This window comes from Chrysoperla carnea, chromosome 1 (genome assembly GCF_905475395.1).
Source record: "Chrysoperla carnea chromosome 1, inChrCarn1.1, whole genome shotgun sequence".
NCBI classification, from domain to species: domain Eukaryota; kingdom Metazoa; phylum Arthropoda; class Insecta; order Neuroptera; family Chrysopidae; genus Chrysoperla; species Chrysoperla carnea.
In genome coordinates, this window is record NC_058337.1 from 82,601,672 (window position 1) to 82,615,552 (window position 13,881).

Sequence of the window (13,881 nt, forward strand, 5' to 3'; positions counted from 1 at the left end):
TTTTGTAGCATCAATATTTTTAGGCGTTACAAACTTGGGACTAAACTTATAATACTATGTATATTTCATATATACATGGTATAAAAAGCTCAACTGTCGCTTATAGAGGTATATGTAAGTAGTAGTCTCACTTACGGAGGTGCATGATGGAAAACCGAATCTCTCTTACAGAGGTTTCTGTTTCTCTCTAATAGAGGTTTTGGGAGCGTAAAATGACGGGTCCTGGCTATTACTCTCACTTATATATTTTTCTCACCTATCCAGTTCTCACTTACCCAGGTTCGACTGTATATCCCCTTTTTGAGAACAAAATCAATGACCAACCATTTTCCACAGACATTTTCAATCTTTTGTAAAAATTTTCTGTTACTCACTTGATAATTAATGCTATGAGATATATTGCTTGAATTTCATAACTAATATTTTTACTTTATTTCTTAATTATAGGACAGTTTTATACGAATTATACTTCCGAAAAAATGTATTAAATAATTTATTATATTATTTATGACATAAATTAACTACTCGTAATTTATTATTGTTCTTTTTTTTGTTGCAGGCTAAAATGGAGACAAACGTAGGGAAGCCATCGCGAGTCATTCATATTCGTAACATTCCAAATGATGTGACTGAAGTGGAAATTATACATTTAGGTATTCCATTTGGTCGTGTCACAAACGTTCTTGTTCTTAAAGGGAAGAATCAGGTAGGTTTCTTTTTTTTTCTAAATTATTCCAAAATTATTACCGAGGTACAAAAACAATAATTACAGTTCTGAATAATTTCATATTAAGTAAAATGTATCCAAAAAAAAAAAAACTTTTTAAAGTTTGTTTTCTATATAATTTGAATATTTTTAAGTTACTTTCCATAATATAGTTATAATTTAATCGGAAGTATCAAGCCGAAAATTAGAAATACAATTCCAATTGATATTACAACGATTTATAACACAATATCAGCGACTAGTTCTCTAGCGAAACATGAGAGATAAATAACTGATTTTTAGTTTAGATTTTATAGTCATAAAGCCATAGATAAAATAAAGTTTAACCTAAATTAAAAGGGTGAATTTTGACATGGCTCCCACTTCTCTCTCCTTCCCTTAAAGTAATTTATGAATGGCGCCATATATGAATGTATCGGCTAAACTTTTAATGTAACTAAGACTACAGCAATTAATATTCATTGGAATTATAAACCGATATATCGACTATAACGGCCAACAGAAGCAAATACATACTTTTTCAATTAAGTAAAGTTATATTTTAATCTTATTTTTACCTTATAACCTTTACTTTTAACAGAGTTAACTTTTATTTTGTCCCATATATCGGTTACAGCGACGATTTAAAATAGCCAGCAATAACGACCAACATATGTACATATCCACATACTTTTACTTTAAATATAAAAATATTCAAATCCTTTATAACGACCATCGGTTATAACGACCATAATTGCTGGTCCCTTCAATATTCTTATACCGAAATTAACTATAATCCCATTTTTGTCAATTCTACGTTTAGAGTATGCTTGAATTTTATAATTCTACATAATCCAGCAAATGTCTCATAGTCAATGCGACTGTTAACATAATAGTTTACTAACCCCACGTTAATAAGTTGAATTTTTCTACAATACAGTTTAAAATTCAGTAATTAAAATTTGTATATTAAGAATTGGCAAAAGAAGCTAAAATATTTATGTTGGTACATCTGATTTATCTAAAAGTAGCTTTTTTATTAGTTACAAAGCATTTCTATCTATTATTATTAAAAAAAGAGATGGTGAATGACACCTTCACAATGGTACAATTTCAAATGATATGTATGTGGTATAAAGGTGGTATATATTGACCTTCAATGTAAACAAACCTATTAATATTACATATTTAACAGTATACATAAATGTATGTGTATATTATATACTACATAAATAATTCACTCGTGAAAATGGGAAAATTTAAATTTTCATACCATTTATATACAAACATACATGCATACATACATACACGAAACGATGTACATTTATAACATAACATAAATAAAAATAGTTTATGCTTATTTTAACATCATCTATCCATAGTATTAAAAGTTATAAAATTTTACTCCCATACAGTATTGCATACAGTATGTTTATCATGAAACAAGATAGTAATAGGCTTATATAGTTCGTGAATCAATTAGTTAGAGCTCTTTCAAGTGAACTATTCGAACTTGTTCAGCGACAATTCTGCTCTTAGTTCTTTAAATTTTCTTATAACCTTAATTTATTTATAATTAATTAATTATATTAACGATCTAATAATTTTTTAATATTTCAATCTTTTTAAATAGCAGAAGAACTAATAGAGTGAACTAGTTAGCTACAACTGAACAAACTAATATGGGCGATCTCAAAGGGAAACTATAATGCAAAAAACTAGATAAAAATCTTTTAAGGTACGATGACTTAACTCTGCCACTATCAATTTTCTTTTCTTTACTTATTTTTGAAAGTTGTTTTTGTAAATAAATTAAAAAACTCTTTTTTAACCTATGTACAATGTACACATAAAGTATTACAGGTAGTCAATTAATATTGCATTATCCAGATACGACCTTAAAAAAATTGTGTAAATATTTCCATGGATAGGTGTAAAGTTCTATCAAACCAAAGTGGCACCGAGCAAGAGAGAGTGTATGATGTATATGAATGTACATTCGTATCTACACTCTCTCACGCTAAGTGCCACTTTGGTTTGAAAGAACTCTAAGTATATATCCTAAACGACGGAAAATAAAAAAAAATTTATTATGTACTACCTTGATACTCAACCGCTTCGCTGGGCTTAAAAATAAAGACCACCTCATTATGGCCTTCACCTGCATTGCTATCACTTATTCCCCTGCCATTACACTGGAAATTTCCATTCCTTTTTAAATGTAAAATAGTTATAACTCATTAAGTATATCAGAACAGGTGGCCTTAAATTGTATCTCGTTTCTTCATTTTTACAGAAATATTTAATTTAGCTTTAGAATGATTTTCATAGATGGCGCAGTAAAATGTCATCGCCAAATTAATTTTTTTTTTATTTTAAATATATCTTTATAAATTATAGTTCATGTTTTAGTCTGATGTATGAGCTATATTATTGTAAAGTTTCATTCAATTCTATTCTGTAGTTTTTGCGTGAAAGCTTGACAAACGTTGCAATGTTTTTATTTTCCAATATTAGAGTCTGAGATTTTATTTTAGGCTTCCTTGGGCTTCCAGAAACTCAGCCAACGAAAAATTATTGCTTTAGCTCATAACTATATTTTTCTTTCTGGAAAATGCTTAAAGTTAAATGTCTTTTCAGAGAGTACATTTAGATCTTCAGTAAGTTTCTGAAGGTGGTATGAAAAGGAAACAGAAACTGAGACAAGCACCTTAACAAGTTTTTTTTGCCTGCCTGTCAGTTCTCTGTGAGTAAAAAATCAGTAAATTAGAAAAACTAAGTTAAATTTGTTAGCCTTTAAATAAAATTTTCTTTTAATACATTTTTACTGTTCATCACCTATCGTTATCGTAATCTTATTATCTTATTCAATTGTGTACAGATCATGAATTAATTTTTTGTACATCCTGTTTACATGCTACATTATGTGTTACAACGTTGTTACGTACGTAAGTGCTAACGTATTTTTTTAAATACTACGTTTAATACACAATATAGCGAGGACTATATAATATTAAATACGTTAAAAAAATTATTTTACAGTTTTTACAGTTGTATACAAATAATAATTTTACTACTGAGACTACGTTTGTTACTATAAAAATCTAACTATCAACTCACATAACATTACACACAAATACAACAAAATATTATGGTACCGTACATACTTTAAAACAATTTTTATAGACTTTGTTTGTATTTTACTATAAAATAGTTGTCCTTGCAACATGAATTATTTTGTACATATAACGTGAATGTCATTGTGAATACACGTTCTTATAGTCACAAATTTTGTTGTAAAAGCGTCGTAAAAGAATTTCTAACCTTTTGGCTGGACCAGTTTGATATCACAAAAATATACATCGTTTCTTCTAGAAAATTCTAGCAGCACTTATCTTTGAGGGCTACCGAACTGCTAGAAAATTAAAACTTCCCAAAATCTCCAGAATTTAATTAGAAGATGGATACATCAGTTACTAAATGAATTATAGTTTAAAAAGAAACTAAAAAAAAAACAGGTTTTGTTTCACCAAAAATGGATAGTAATTTTAATTGTTTTGTAAAATTCAAAGCGGTGGGTACTCTATACATGCGTTACTTATATTAGCTAAAAATATTATCCCTTTTTTAATGCAATAAAGCGTGTTTTCAATATGAACATGTTTTTATTAACTCGATTTTTGTATATGTCCGGGTGAAATGTTGTAATTGATTTTAACCTAACTTCCCGATGAGCTAGAGACTTGAAATTTGAACCATAGCTCAAAAGTGAATAGCAATGCATGAAAATGTGGAAAAAAGAGAAAGGGGTTTGCGAGATGAAGAAAACGCTTTTTAGGGCGTAGTTGAAATTTTGTAATTGATGAATTGAGCCAGGTTTGTTTGACCATTCATTTCCATAGTAATTATTTATATGTTAAAATTATACCTCATGCCTCTATCCCTTCACTGTAACTTTAAGTCACCAGTAAAAAGTAAGACGTCATATGAACAGTAAGCAATTCTATAGATCACATGTCATAGTTATATAACTTTCGATAAATAACTTTCAGCATGTAAGAACACTAAATTTAGTAAAAAATTTATTGTTACAAATATAAGAAATCTGTATAAACGGCACATATCACATTGAACTGAATTTTTATGTTACGAATACGCTTTAAATAAATTTACATGAAAAACTTGAAATCGAGTAAACACGTCTTTGCACGCAAGATTTAAGTATTTTATCAAGTCCGTTGTGTGTACTAAACATTTCCTCAATGAAATTTATAACGAACAAGTGAAAACAAACAATTGACTGAGTTAATTGTTGAACTAACATGTATAGACTGTGTTGATTACACTGTCACATTACACATATATACATGTCACACATACATAACTGATATTACCATATAATACATACTATATAATTTGTGCCTAATTTGCGCACTGGTGGGTAAACAGTGATGTTTACAAAAAAATGTTTCAAACAAAAGTTAATATTTAAACTTTTTTTCTATCTCTAGCGGTTTACAAGATGGGTCCTACGGACCCAAGACCCAATTGCCCCATGTTACTCATTTAGGAACTCGACCTCACTTTTTACGTCCTGAGCACGTTATAAAAATTTCAGCTTGATATCTCTTGTCGTCTTTTAATTATCTTGTTGACAAACAGACAGACGGACATACAACCGGAAATGGACTAATTAGATTATTTTATGAACACCTATATCAAAATTTTTTTCGTAGCATCAATATTTTTAAGCGTTACAAACTTGGGACTAAACTTAGTGTACTATGTATATTTCATATATACATGGTATAAAAATTGTTTATGTAAATCAACTGTACTTCTACTTCACAGATTGAGGAAAAACTATTTTTAGTTTGTTGTGAAAATGTATGTAAATATAAGTAAATTTTTATAAACATAAAAATGTTGAAATAATAATAATATATATTTTCGATTCATATAACACTACACAGTAACGTTTTCGAGTTTTTATTTTTTTAAACTTTCAACTATGTCAAATATTAAGTGGTACTCGAGCACTTGACGTCAAACTCAGTTTACCAACTTCTTGCTAGTAAATAGCCATAAAATCGTTCGTTTATGTAGGCAACAAATTCCAGTTGAACATACACGATCATTATAAATATATTTATTTTAAAATTCGTTCATTTTTTTAATGATTACTATAACGTCGTCACTAAAATATGTGCGAAGAATTTTTCAGCTATGATTGACTTTTTCCGATTTAAAAAATCCAAATTTTCATGAAGAACTTGATTTAGTTCTTGAAGAACTAAATTTAAAAGTGAGTCTGATTATATGAGACCCTGTTTCTTGAAAAAAATTGTTAAATTTATAACAAATACCAACTTTGGAATAAACAACATATTAGAGAAATGGTGCTTAGTTTTTCGTTCATATTTTGAATCTTGAAATCTTCATTTCAATTTCATTGATATTTTAACATTTTTCAATAATTTTCTTCGTTTTGCCTGCTATAAAAAACTGTTAATTAAATTTACGTAGAGATTTTTCTCCCCAATACTTTGCTCAAATCAGTAGCTTGAGAAATAAACAGTAGCTTATTCTTCAAGAAAGCGATTCGAATTTATTCTTCCTACCACAATTCAAATTATCACAAATATTTTATGTACATAAAATCAAAATATTCTAACCCCCCCGCCCATAATTCTATTACCTTTTCATTTCTTTCAATTTAAAGGTCAGAGATTATCTATAATTACCACCATGATGACTATTAAATCAAAACTGGCTGAATACATATCTAGAAGCTATACGCCAGTATTTGAAATCTTTCAGATTCTGTTTATTCAGTTTTTTCATTACCATATTAAAAAATGGCTCAACTAATTATGCTGAAAAGTATTCTTTCTTTCTTCTGCTGTTTTCTTAAATACGCGATTACGCGTCGAATAAGTCCAGTCACGTGTTAATGTCATAACTGGTTCGCGAGATAATCGAGGCGAAAGAATCCGAATGAATATACGCACATACGTACACACAAACACACAGACATCACATTGAAATGGTTTGATTCGGATCCTGCTCAAGGACAGAAACAATGCATTCACGCCACATGTTTAGAGGATACCAGAAACATTAAATCGTAAAGTCGAGCTTAGGCAAGAAAAAAAATTTCATCGCCTCGTCGTGTGGCATCACTATAATAGACAAGAGCCAGAGCTTCAAATATTCAAAGATGTCATTTGGGAATATAATTTTTATACTTGCATACATGTGATAATAAATAGTAATTTTTAAAAGTATATGGAGACGCGAAATAAGTATATACATTTTCAAAGTACATGAATATACATAGTTTCATATTTATTTTCTGTATATAGCCCAGAAAATATATACAATTTTCCCCCGATGTTATAATAATATAGTTTGTTTATGAGATTCATATGTCTACAAGGGAAACTTAAATCAATTTACGTTCTACATTTTTTGGGTGTTGGTGTAAAATATAAATATCATAAATATTTTAATTTTTCCCTAAATACAAATTATTTTCATATTAATTCGGGTATTTTTTGTTTAAAATTAGTAACACAATATTTTGAATTTAAAATTAGTAACATAATGAAAAACATTCGCTCAGGAACTGCCACGTAGCCAATTTAAAAACTGAAATTTGTGAGCATAATAAAAATTGCATATTTAATAAAAATTGATGGAACTTTTTTTATTCTTTTGCGCCTGCACCCACCACAAATTTCCTCACTATGGCTCAGTTGGGTAAGGTTGGTTCAAGATAACGTCTGCCATGTTCAGAATAATTCTTGCCAATTGCAAAACAAGAAAAATGAATAATTTTATCTTTAAAAGGGAAAATATGCTTTTAAACTACATTTTAAATTTATATATTTTTTCCAAGTAATATTATTGAACTGTAAAAATCACTTTGATGGAATTGTTCCCTTTTGTTTATTTTTCGTTGAAATGAAATTTTTCGATTTATTTGCATCCCTTTTCGGTGGAAAAAATTTTCAAAAAATTTAAGAATTAAACTAATCGAATAAAAAGCTATATAAATTCTATACCAAAAGCGTAAGTACTGTAAACTTTTGAATATTATTCCGTATCAGGATGTCGGTTTTCATCAAAAATTGTTATGTATCATTCAATGTAGAATTTCGCTGGCCTAATAACAGGTTGGCTGATAAGTCCCCGGTCTGACACATAGATGGCGTCGCTAGTATTAAATGCATATTATTTTTATATAGTACCAACCTTCAAATGATTCGTGTCAAAATTTGACGTCTGTAAGTCAATTAGTTTGTGAGATAGAGCGTCTTTTGTGAAGCAACTTTTGTTATTGTGAAAAAAATGGAAAAAATGGAATTTCGTGTTTTGATAAAATACTGTTTTCTGAAGGGAAAAAATACAGAGTCCGGAAACTCATTATCAAGCCAAGTTTTTGCTTCCACTGTATTTTTTCCCTTCAGAAAACAGTATTTTATCAAAACACGAAATTCCTTTTTTTCCATTTTTTTCACAATAACAAAAGTTGCTTCACAAAAGACGCTCTATCTCACAAACTAATTGACTTACAGACGTCAAATTTTGACACGAATCATTTGAAGGTTGGTACTATATAAAAATAATATGCATTTAATACTAGCGACGCCATCTATGTGTCAGACCGGGGACTTATCAGCCAACCTATTATGATAGTCTATAATTGCAAAACATAAGATAATCTGTTCTAAGAGTACGCGGCTTGTGACTTGAAGCTAACTTGAATTGTTGGAAGACCATCTAACAGTTTAAAAGTGTTTCATGAAAAAAAATCAAAAAGGTGTAAAACGGAGAAGTTACGTAAATCTGAAGTAACCCTTACGTTACTCTAGTTTATGCGAAAATACCCGATCTGTTTTATGCAACGCGAATGGAATAAAATATTTGAGACAATAGCAAACGTTTGAGAAAGACTGCTTTAAATAATCAATTGAAAATTCACAAAGATATTACCCACATACGTCACATAGTGTATACAGACAAGGACACAGATATATATCTATAATCTCAACAGACAGGAAGTATATGGTACGGTATAAGGGCTTATCGATATGAAATGTTACTAGTCTGTGTGCTGTATGTATAGAAGTAAGGTATATATTTATTTGCAGGTACCATCTGTGTATGTTTACAATCGCAAATCATTCCCTAATAAAACCTTGTTTTCCTTCATGCCAGCCAGGCAGTTCCTATAGAAACGGGAATATCGTATAAAACGTTATCATCTCTTCTAGTTTATATGTATAACTTAAAATATTATTGTTATAAAGATTATATCTATCGTTCGAAGTGCTTTTAAGCTACATACATATATGTATATATACTTCAATGCTTTAGGTGTATAAATTATTATTGTACGTATTTCTTCGTTCGAATATCGAAAATAACATCGATATTTCTAAGTATTGAGTTATGTTAAAAGTATGTTTACGTAGAATAATGTTTTCTAAATTTCTAATTAAAATGATAAGATTAAAATTCATTTGAATTGACGCACCCTCCTAATATCATACCTTTATTTCCGGTGAAAAGTGTACATTTTCTTTCTACAAGGACAATCATTTTATTTTAAAAGAATGGGATATTTGAGATTGGGCAGCTCATAACTAGCTCTAATATAAATTTCTTCAACACATCTGCGTGATAAGGAAAAATTCTTATTTGGATTGCCTTAACATTTTCTGGAGATTTGTGGTGTATTCCTTCTAGAATTTCTTTTACCCTTCTGGATATTAACGATTGATTCTCACTTTGCTCAGCCACTATCCTGAACGCTACTAACTTTCTTAAGCTTCCATATCAATTTTAACTTTACAAATATTTAAAAAGACGACTGGCTGCAAATATTGGTTTTTACCAAACATTCAAAAATCTAATTAAATTGAACATTTCGAAAGGTATTTCGTGTTAATTTATTTTTAGTTTTCATTTAGGTATTTTTAATATATTTTCAATTTTCTACTTTGTATTATAAATTATTATTCATTAACTTGCAAATTTTCACGTTTTTATTAACATTTCATTTCGAATGCATTTTATAGTTGCATTCAAGTGTTTCGAACACGTTAATTTTAAAACTTAAGTTTTATTACTTTTGTTTCTATATTTTCTATTTCTACAATTGATTATAATTTTTCCCATAAAAAAGTGGCAGACTGATTTTCTAGAGTTAACAGATAGAGAAAAGTTTAATTGAATTAGTTTTTATTAAGAAAATTCTTAACACTCTTTTTAAATCATACATTTACAAAATGACTAATACACCCGCTGTTTCAAAAATAATTTTGCTATAAATAAACTGACATAAAAATTATTGTAAAAAAATCACTCAAGCTTTGATGAGCTTAAGAAAATTTCTTTATATTCTTCCTTAGAACGTAACAAGCAAAGATAGCAATAATTAACCAAATGCTGGTTTGGTAAAATTAAGGCCTTTATAATAGCTCAGTTGGTTAAAGCATAATCAATTCCGTCCGCGGTATGCATAGGGTAACGGGTTCGATTCCCGCCATCGCAACAAAATTTATTTATTTAATAGTTGTGATGGGCTGGTGTAGTGCATGGTATATGCATGAAGGAAGTGCACTAAGCCTCTGAAATTGAGGAGCTGATAAATGAAATTATCAGCGGATATGTGGTAAAACACATATATAGTGTGACAATGGGCTCTATAGCGTAAGTGTGTCTTTCGTGGGCAGCCAATATAACCTAACCTAACCTAACCTAACCTAACCTAACCTAACCTAAAATGATACCATTGGGTTTGGCTGTATCAACCTCCGTGAATTATAGACTCACGGATTTACACGAATTTACGGATCACGGATGTTGTAAATTTTTTTTAATGTGCATAAACTTTGTTTTTGTAATCTTTTAGTGATTTTCATTTGTTTGGTTAATCTTTTCTTGATTTGGACAAGCCATTGTTAATAATTGAAACAAACAAATCTAATTGGTTCTTAATGTATCAAAATTTTCTACTATGTACTATTTCACGACTAGTCACAATAAACGAAGCGCCGCAGTAGCCATCATAATTAAACAAAAATATTTCTGAATAAATTTTTTTTGTTGCAAGTGTAAAAAAATATAATAATTTTGATACATTGAAGTGAAAATATTTTTATTACAAAACTTTTTTAGTAGAAAGTTAGTTTTTATATTCGGTTAGTTAATTTATTTGAGTACCTGTGCAAGTAAGCAGTTTGTTAGTTATACTTGTGCTAACAACTCGAAAAATAGTAGTGTGCATAATAATATTCTAGAAGTGATGAAGTTAAACAATTTTTACTTACGGTAATAACCAGTACAATATTCAGCTGCATAAACTGTAAAAAATTTATTCACGTTTGTTTGTACTTTTCAAACTATTATACATTTTTTGTTGTTGCTTGTTAATATACTTTTATTATTGATACCGAGAGATTTAGCTTTTATTCACCTACGTATAAAGCGTTCAAAAAGTATCGTTTTACTGAGGAATTTCAAAATCATCAGCATCATTTCAAACTTAAAAATGGTGCCAGTAATGAGACGCTATGTTGTAACTATTATGTGTTAATTAGAGAAGTGGGACAAAATATTTTAATTCAGTTGATTTACAAAATAAAAAATATGTTCCAGTTATATTCATCGAAGGCGTTACCAATTCCGTCCGCGGTATGTTTAGGGTAGCGGGTTCGATTCCCGCCGTCGCAACAAAATTAATTTAATTAATAGTTGTGATGGGCTGGTGTAGTGCATGGTATATGCATGAAGGAGGTGCACTCAGCCTCTGAAATTGAGAAGCTGATAAATGATATTATCAGCGGAAAGGTGGGAAAACACATATGGTATCACAATGGGCTCTATAGCCTAAGAGTGCCCTTCGTGGAAAGCCAATATAACCTAACTTATATTCATCGAAATATGTAAAAAGCTCGAAGACACTAGTCAAAATCAAAAATCATGCGTTCAGTCAGAAGGATCTATGATAATGGAGCGCCTCGAAAATCAAAAGCTTACTAAAACCATACGATATCCAAAATTAGTATGTTTTTCAGTTTCGTTGTCATTGTTCAATTTCTTTGGTTTTGAACACTCGAAATAAAAATGAACATTATTAATTTAAATTTCCACAGTTAATCTTAATCTACCATCTACCACTTTACTAAATGGCCTAGTTTGTAATTAAAGAGCTATTTTTTTTATCTTTATACTAAAATAATTTAACATACTTTTCGTAAAAGCAAAATCTTAGTTTTCTTAATTTAGTGGTGTTTGGATCCCAACAATTCCGTTTTTCTGTTAAATTCATCTTATTATATTAGCAAGTTTTTTTTCTGTCCTACCCTTACCTTACTTATTTCTTCACCCCTCATTTTCAAGCTTATACCTAAGTTTGAAAAAAAATATGATCACGGTCTAAAAATGTACCGCTTAGGAAAAAAAAACAAGCAAGACAAAGAATTTTAACGAAAAAATATAACAAATTTACTAGGCAAATATATTAGCTTTTAAAAATACTCCAGACATATAATACTCAAAACATTAGTAGGCAAACATATTAGTTTTTACAGATGCTCTTCTAATATTCTAGACATATTTACTATTTTTAATACATTTTCTCCTAATATTAATTTAAGAATTTTTGATTTTTTCCACCACTTTTCTACGAAATTTATTGTTTATTGTTTTTAGCCACGGATTCAAGATAACCACGAATTACGGTAACTACGGGTGCGAAATTCCGCACGAATAGAGCTATTTTTTTTAATATGGAAATTACTATTGATTTCACACATTTGTGAAAGAATTGAGAATTTTTAAATTTCGTTGAAAATCGAAGAAACAAATCAATTAAATAGTATCAACACGGTACTGAGTTGTAATCTTATTATTTAAACTTCTAGGTTTAAATAATAAAGAATCAAATGTTGGTTTAGCTATTCAACTAAAAAAAAATCTTAAAATAGAAATAAAATAAAAAATGTGATTTTTATTTAAATGAAAATAAAATAATAAATTTTTTTAAATGCTGTTAAATACTACATCTAATTATGAAGTTCAAATTGATGTAAAAATATATAAAAATTATTTCGTTTTATATATATATATATATATATATATATATATATATATATATATATATATATAAAAATAAATATATATATATATATATATATATTATATGTTTTAACTCAACATTCGTCTATATTACTGTAGGTTTTTACGCCTCTACTCAACTCGTGTTACGAAAGCAATACACACACAATCACTCACAGACTAACACACACATGATGTTGATAAACGATCTTATAAAAGCTTTCCAAAGCTTCGCATAATACAGTAGATATATGCAGTGAGCACTGCTAACCTAGACAAACTGTATAATTTTTCTGTGAGCTAGTTAGTTCATCATAGAGATTAAACTTTAGAATATTTACCTCTGAATATGGATGAGTCTTTAATAAGGTTTAAGTCAGTGTAGTTGCAATTATTTCATAAAAAATTTATTATTTATTTTTTGTTTTATTATTATTATTTCCCTATTTTTTCTAATCTAAATGATGAGACCCTGAAAATTTCAAGTTTTTACTTCGATATTTAAAAGTTACTCAAAATATCGATTTGAAATTTTAAGGGTCTTTATCATTTGTATTGTATAAAATACTGCCACAACGAGAAAAAAAATTTAAAATAACAAAAAAACTTTTAACAAAAAGAAAACCGACTTCAAAAGAAAAACTTTTCCAAAACAAATTAATATGCACTAAAAAGTAAAAAAATAACGATAAAAATAGCCATAATTTTAACTACATTAAATTATCGTTATTCTTTTACTTTTTAGTGCATATTAATTTGTTTTGGAATAGTTTTTTTTTTTGAAGTCGGTTTTCTTTTTGTTTATTTTGTGATTTTTAATGAATCTGAAGTACACTAACTAATTTGTCACTAAAAAAAGAATCATCGAAATCGGTTGACGTGATATTGAGTTATTCGTTCTCTTGTCGTACATACTTAATGCAAATTTAAGACTTTTATGGTTTTCTTATGGATGCCGTTGTCAGAACTGGACCAAAATGAAATGGAATAATCATCAAAACCGGTTCACCCAGTCAAAAGTTCGGAGGTAATGTACATAAAAAAAA

General features: G+C 28.8%; 1 protein-coding gene across 5 annotated transcripts in view; it reads left to right on the forward strand.

Annotated features, from left to right (window-relative positions):
* The window catches only part of LOC123290557 (polypyrimidine tract-binding protein 1), a 740,982-nt gene that overhangs the window by 682,985 nt on the left and 44,116 nt on the right, over positions 1-13,881 (forward strand). For all 5 annotated transcript variants that reach the window (XM_044870781.1, XM_044870779.1, XM_044870780.1 and 2 more), the window contains one exon: positions 560-706. In XM_044870781.1, coding sequence (XP_044726716.1) covers positions 560-706 — 147 coding nt within the window. The remainder of the gene's footprint in view (positions 1-559; positions 707-13,881) is intronic.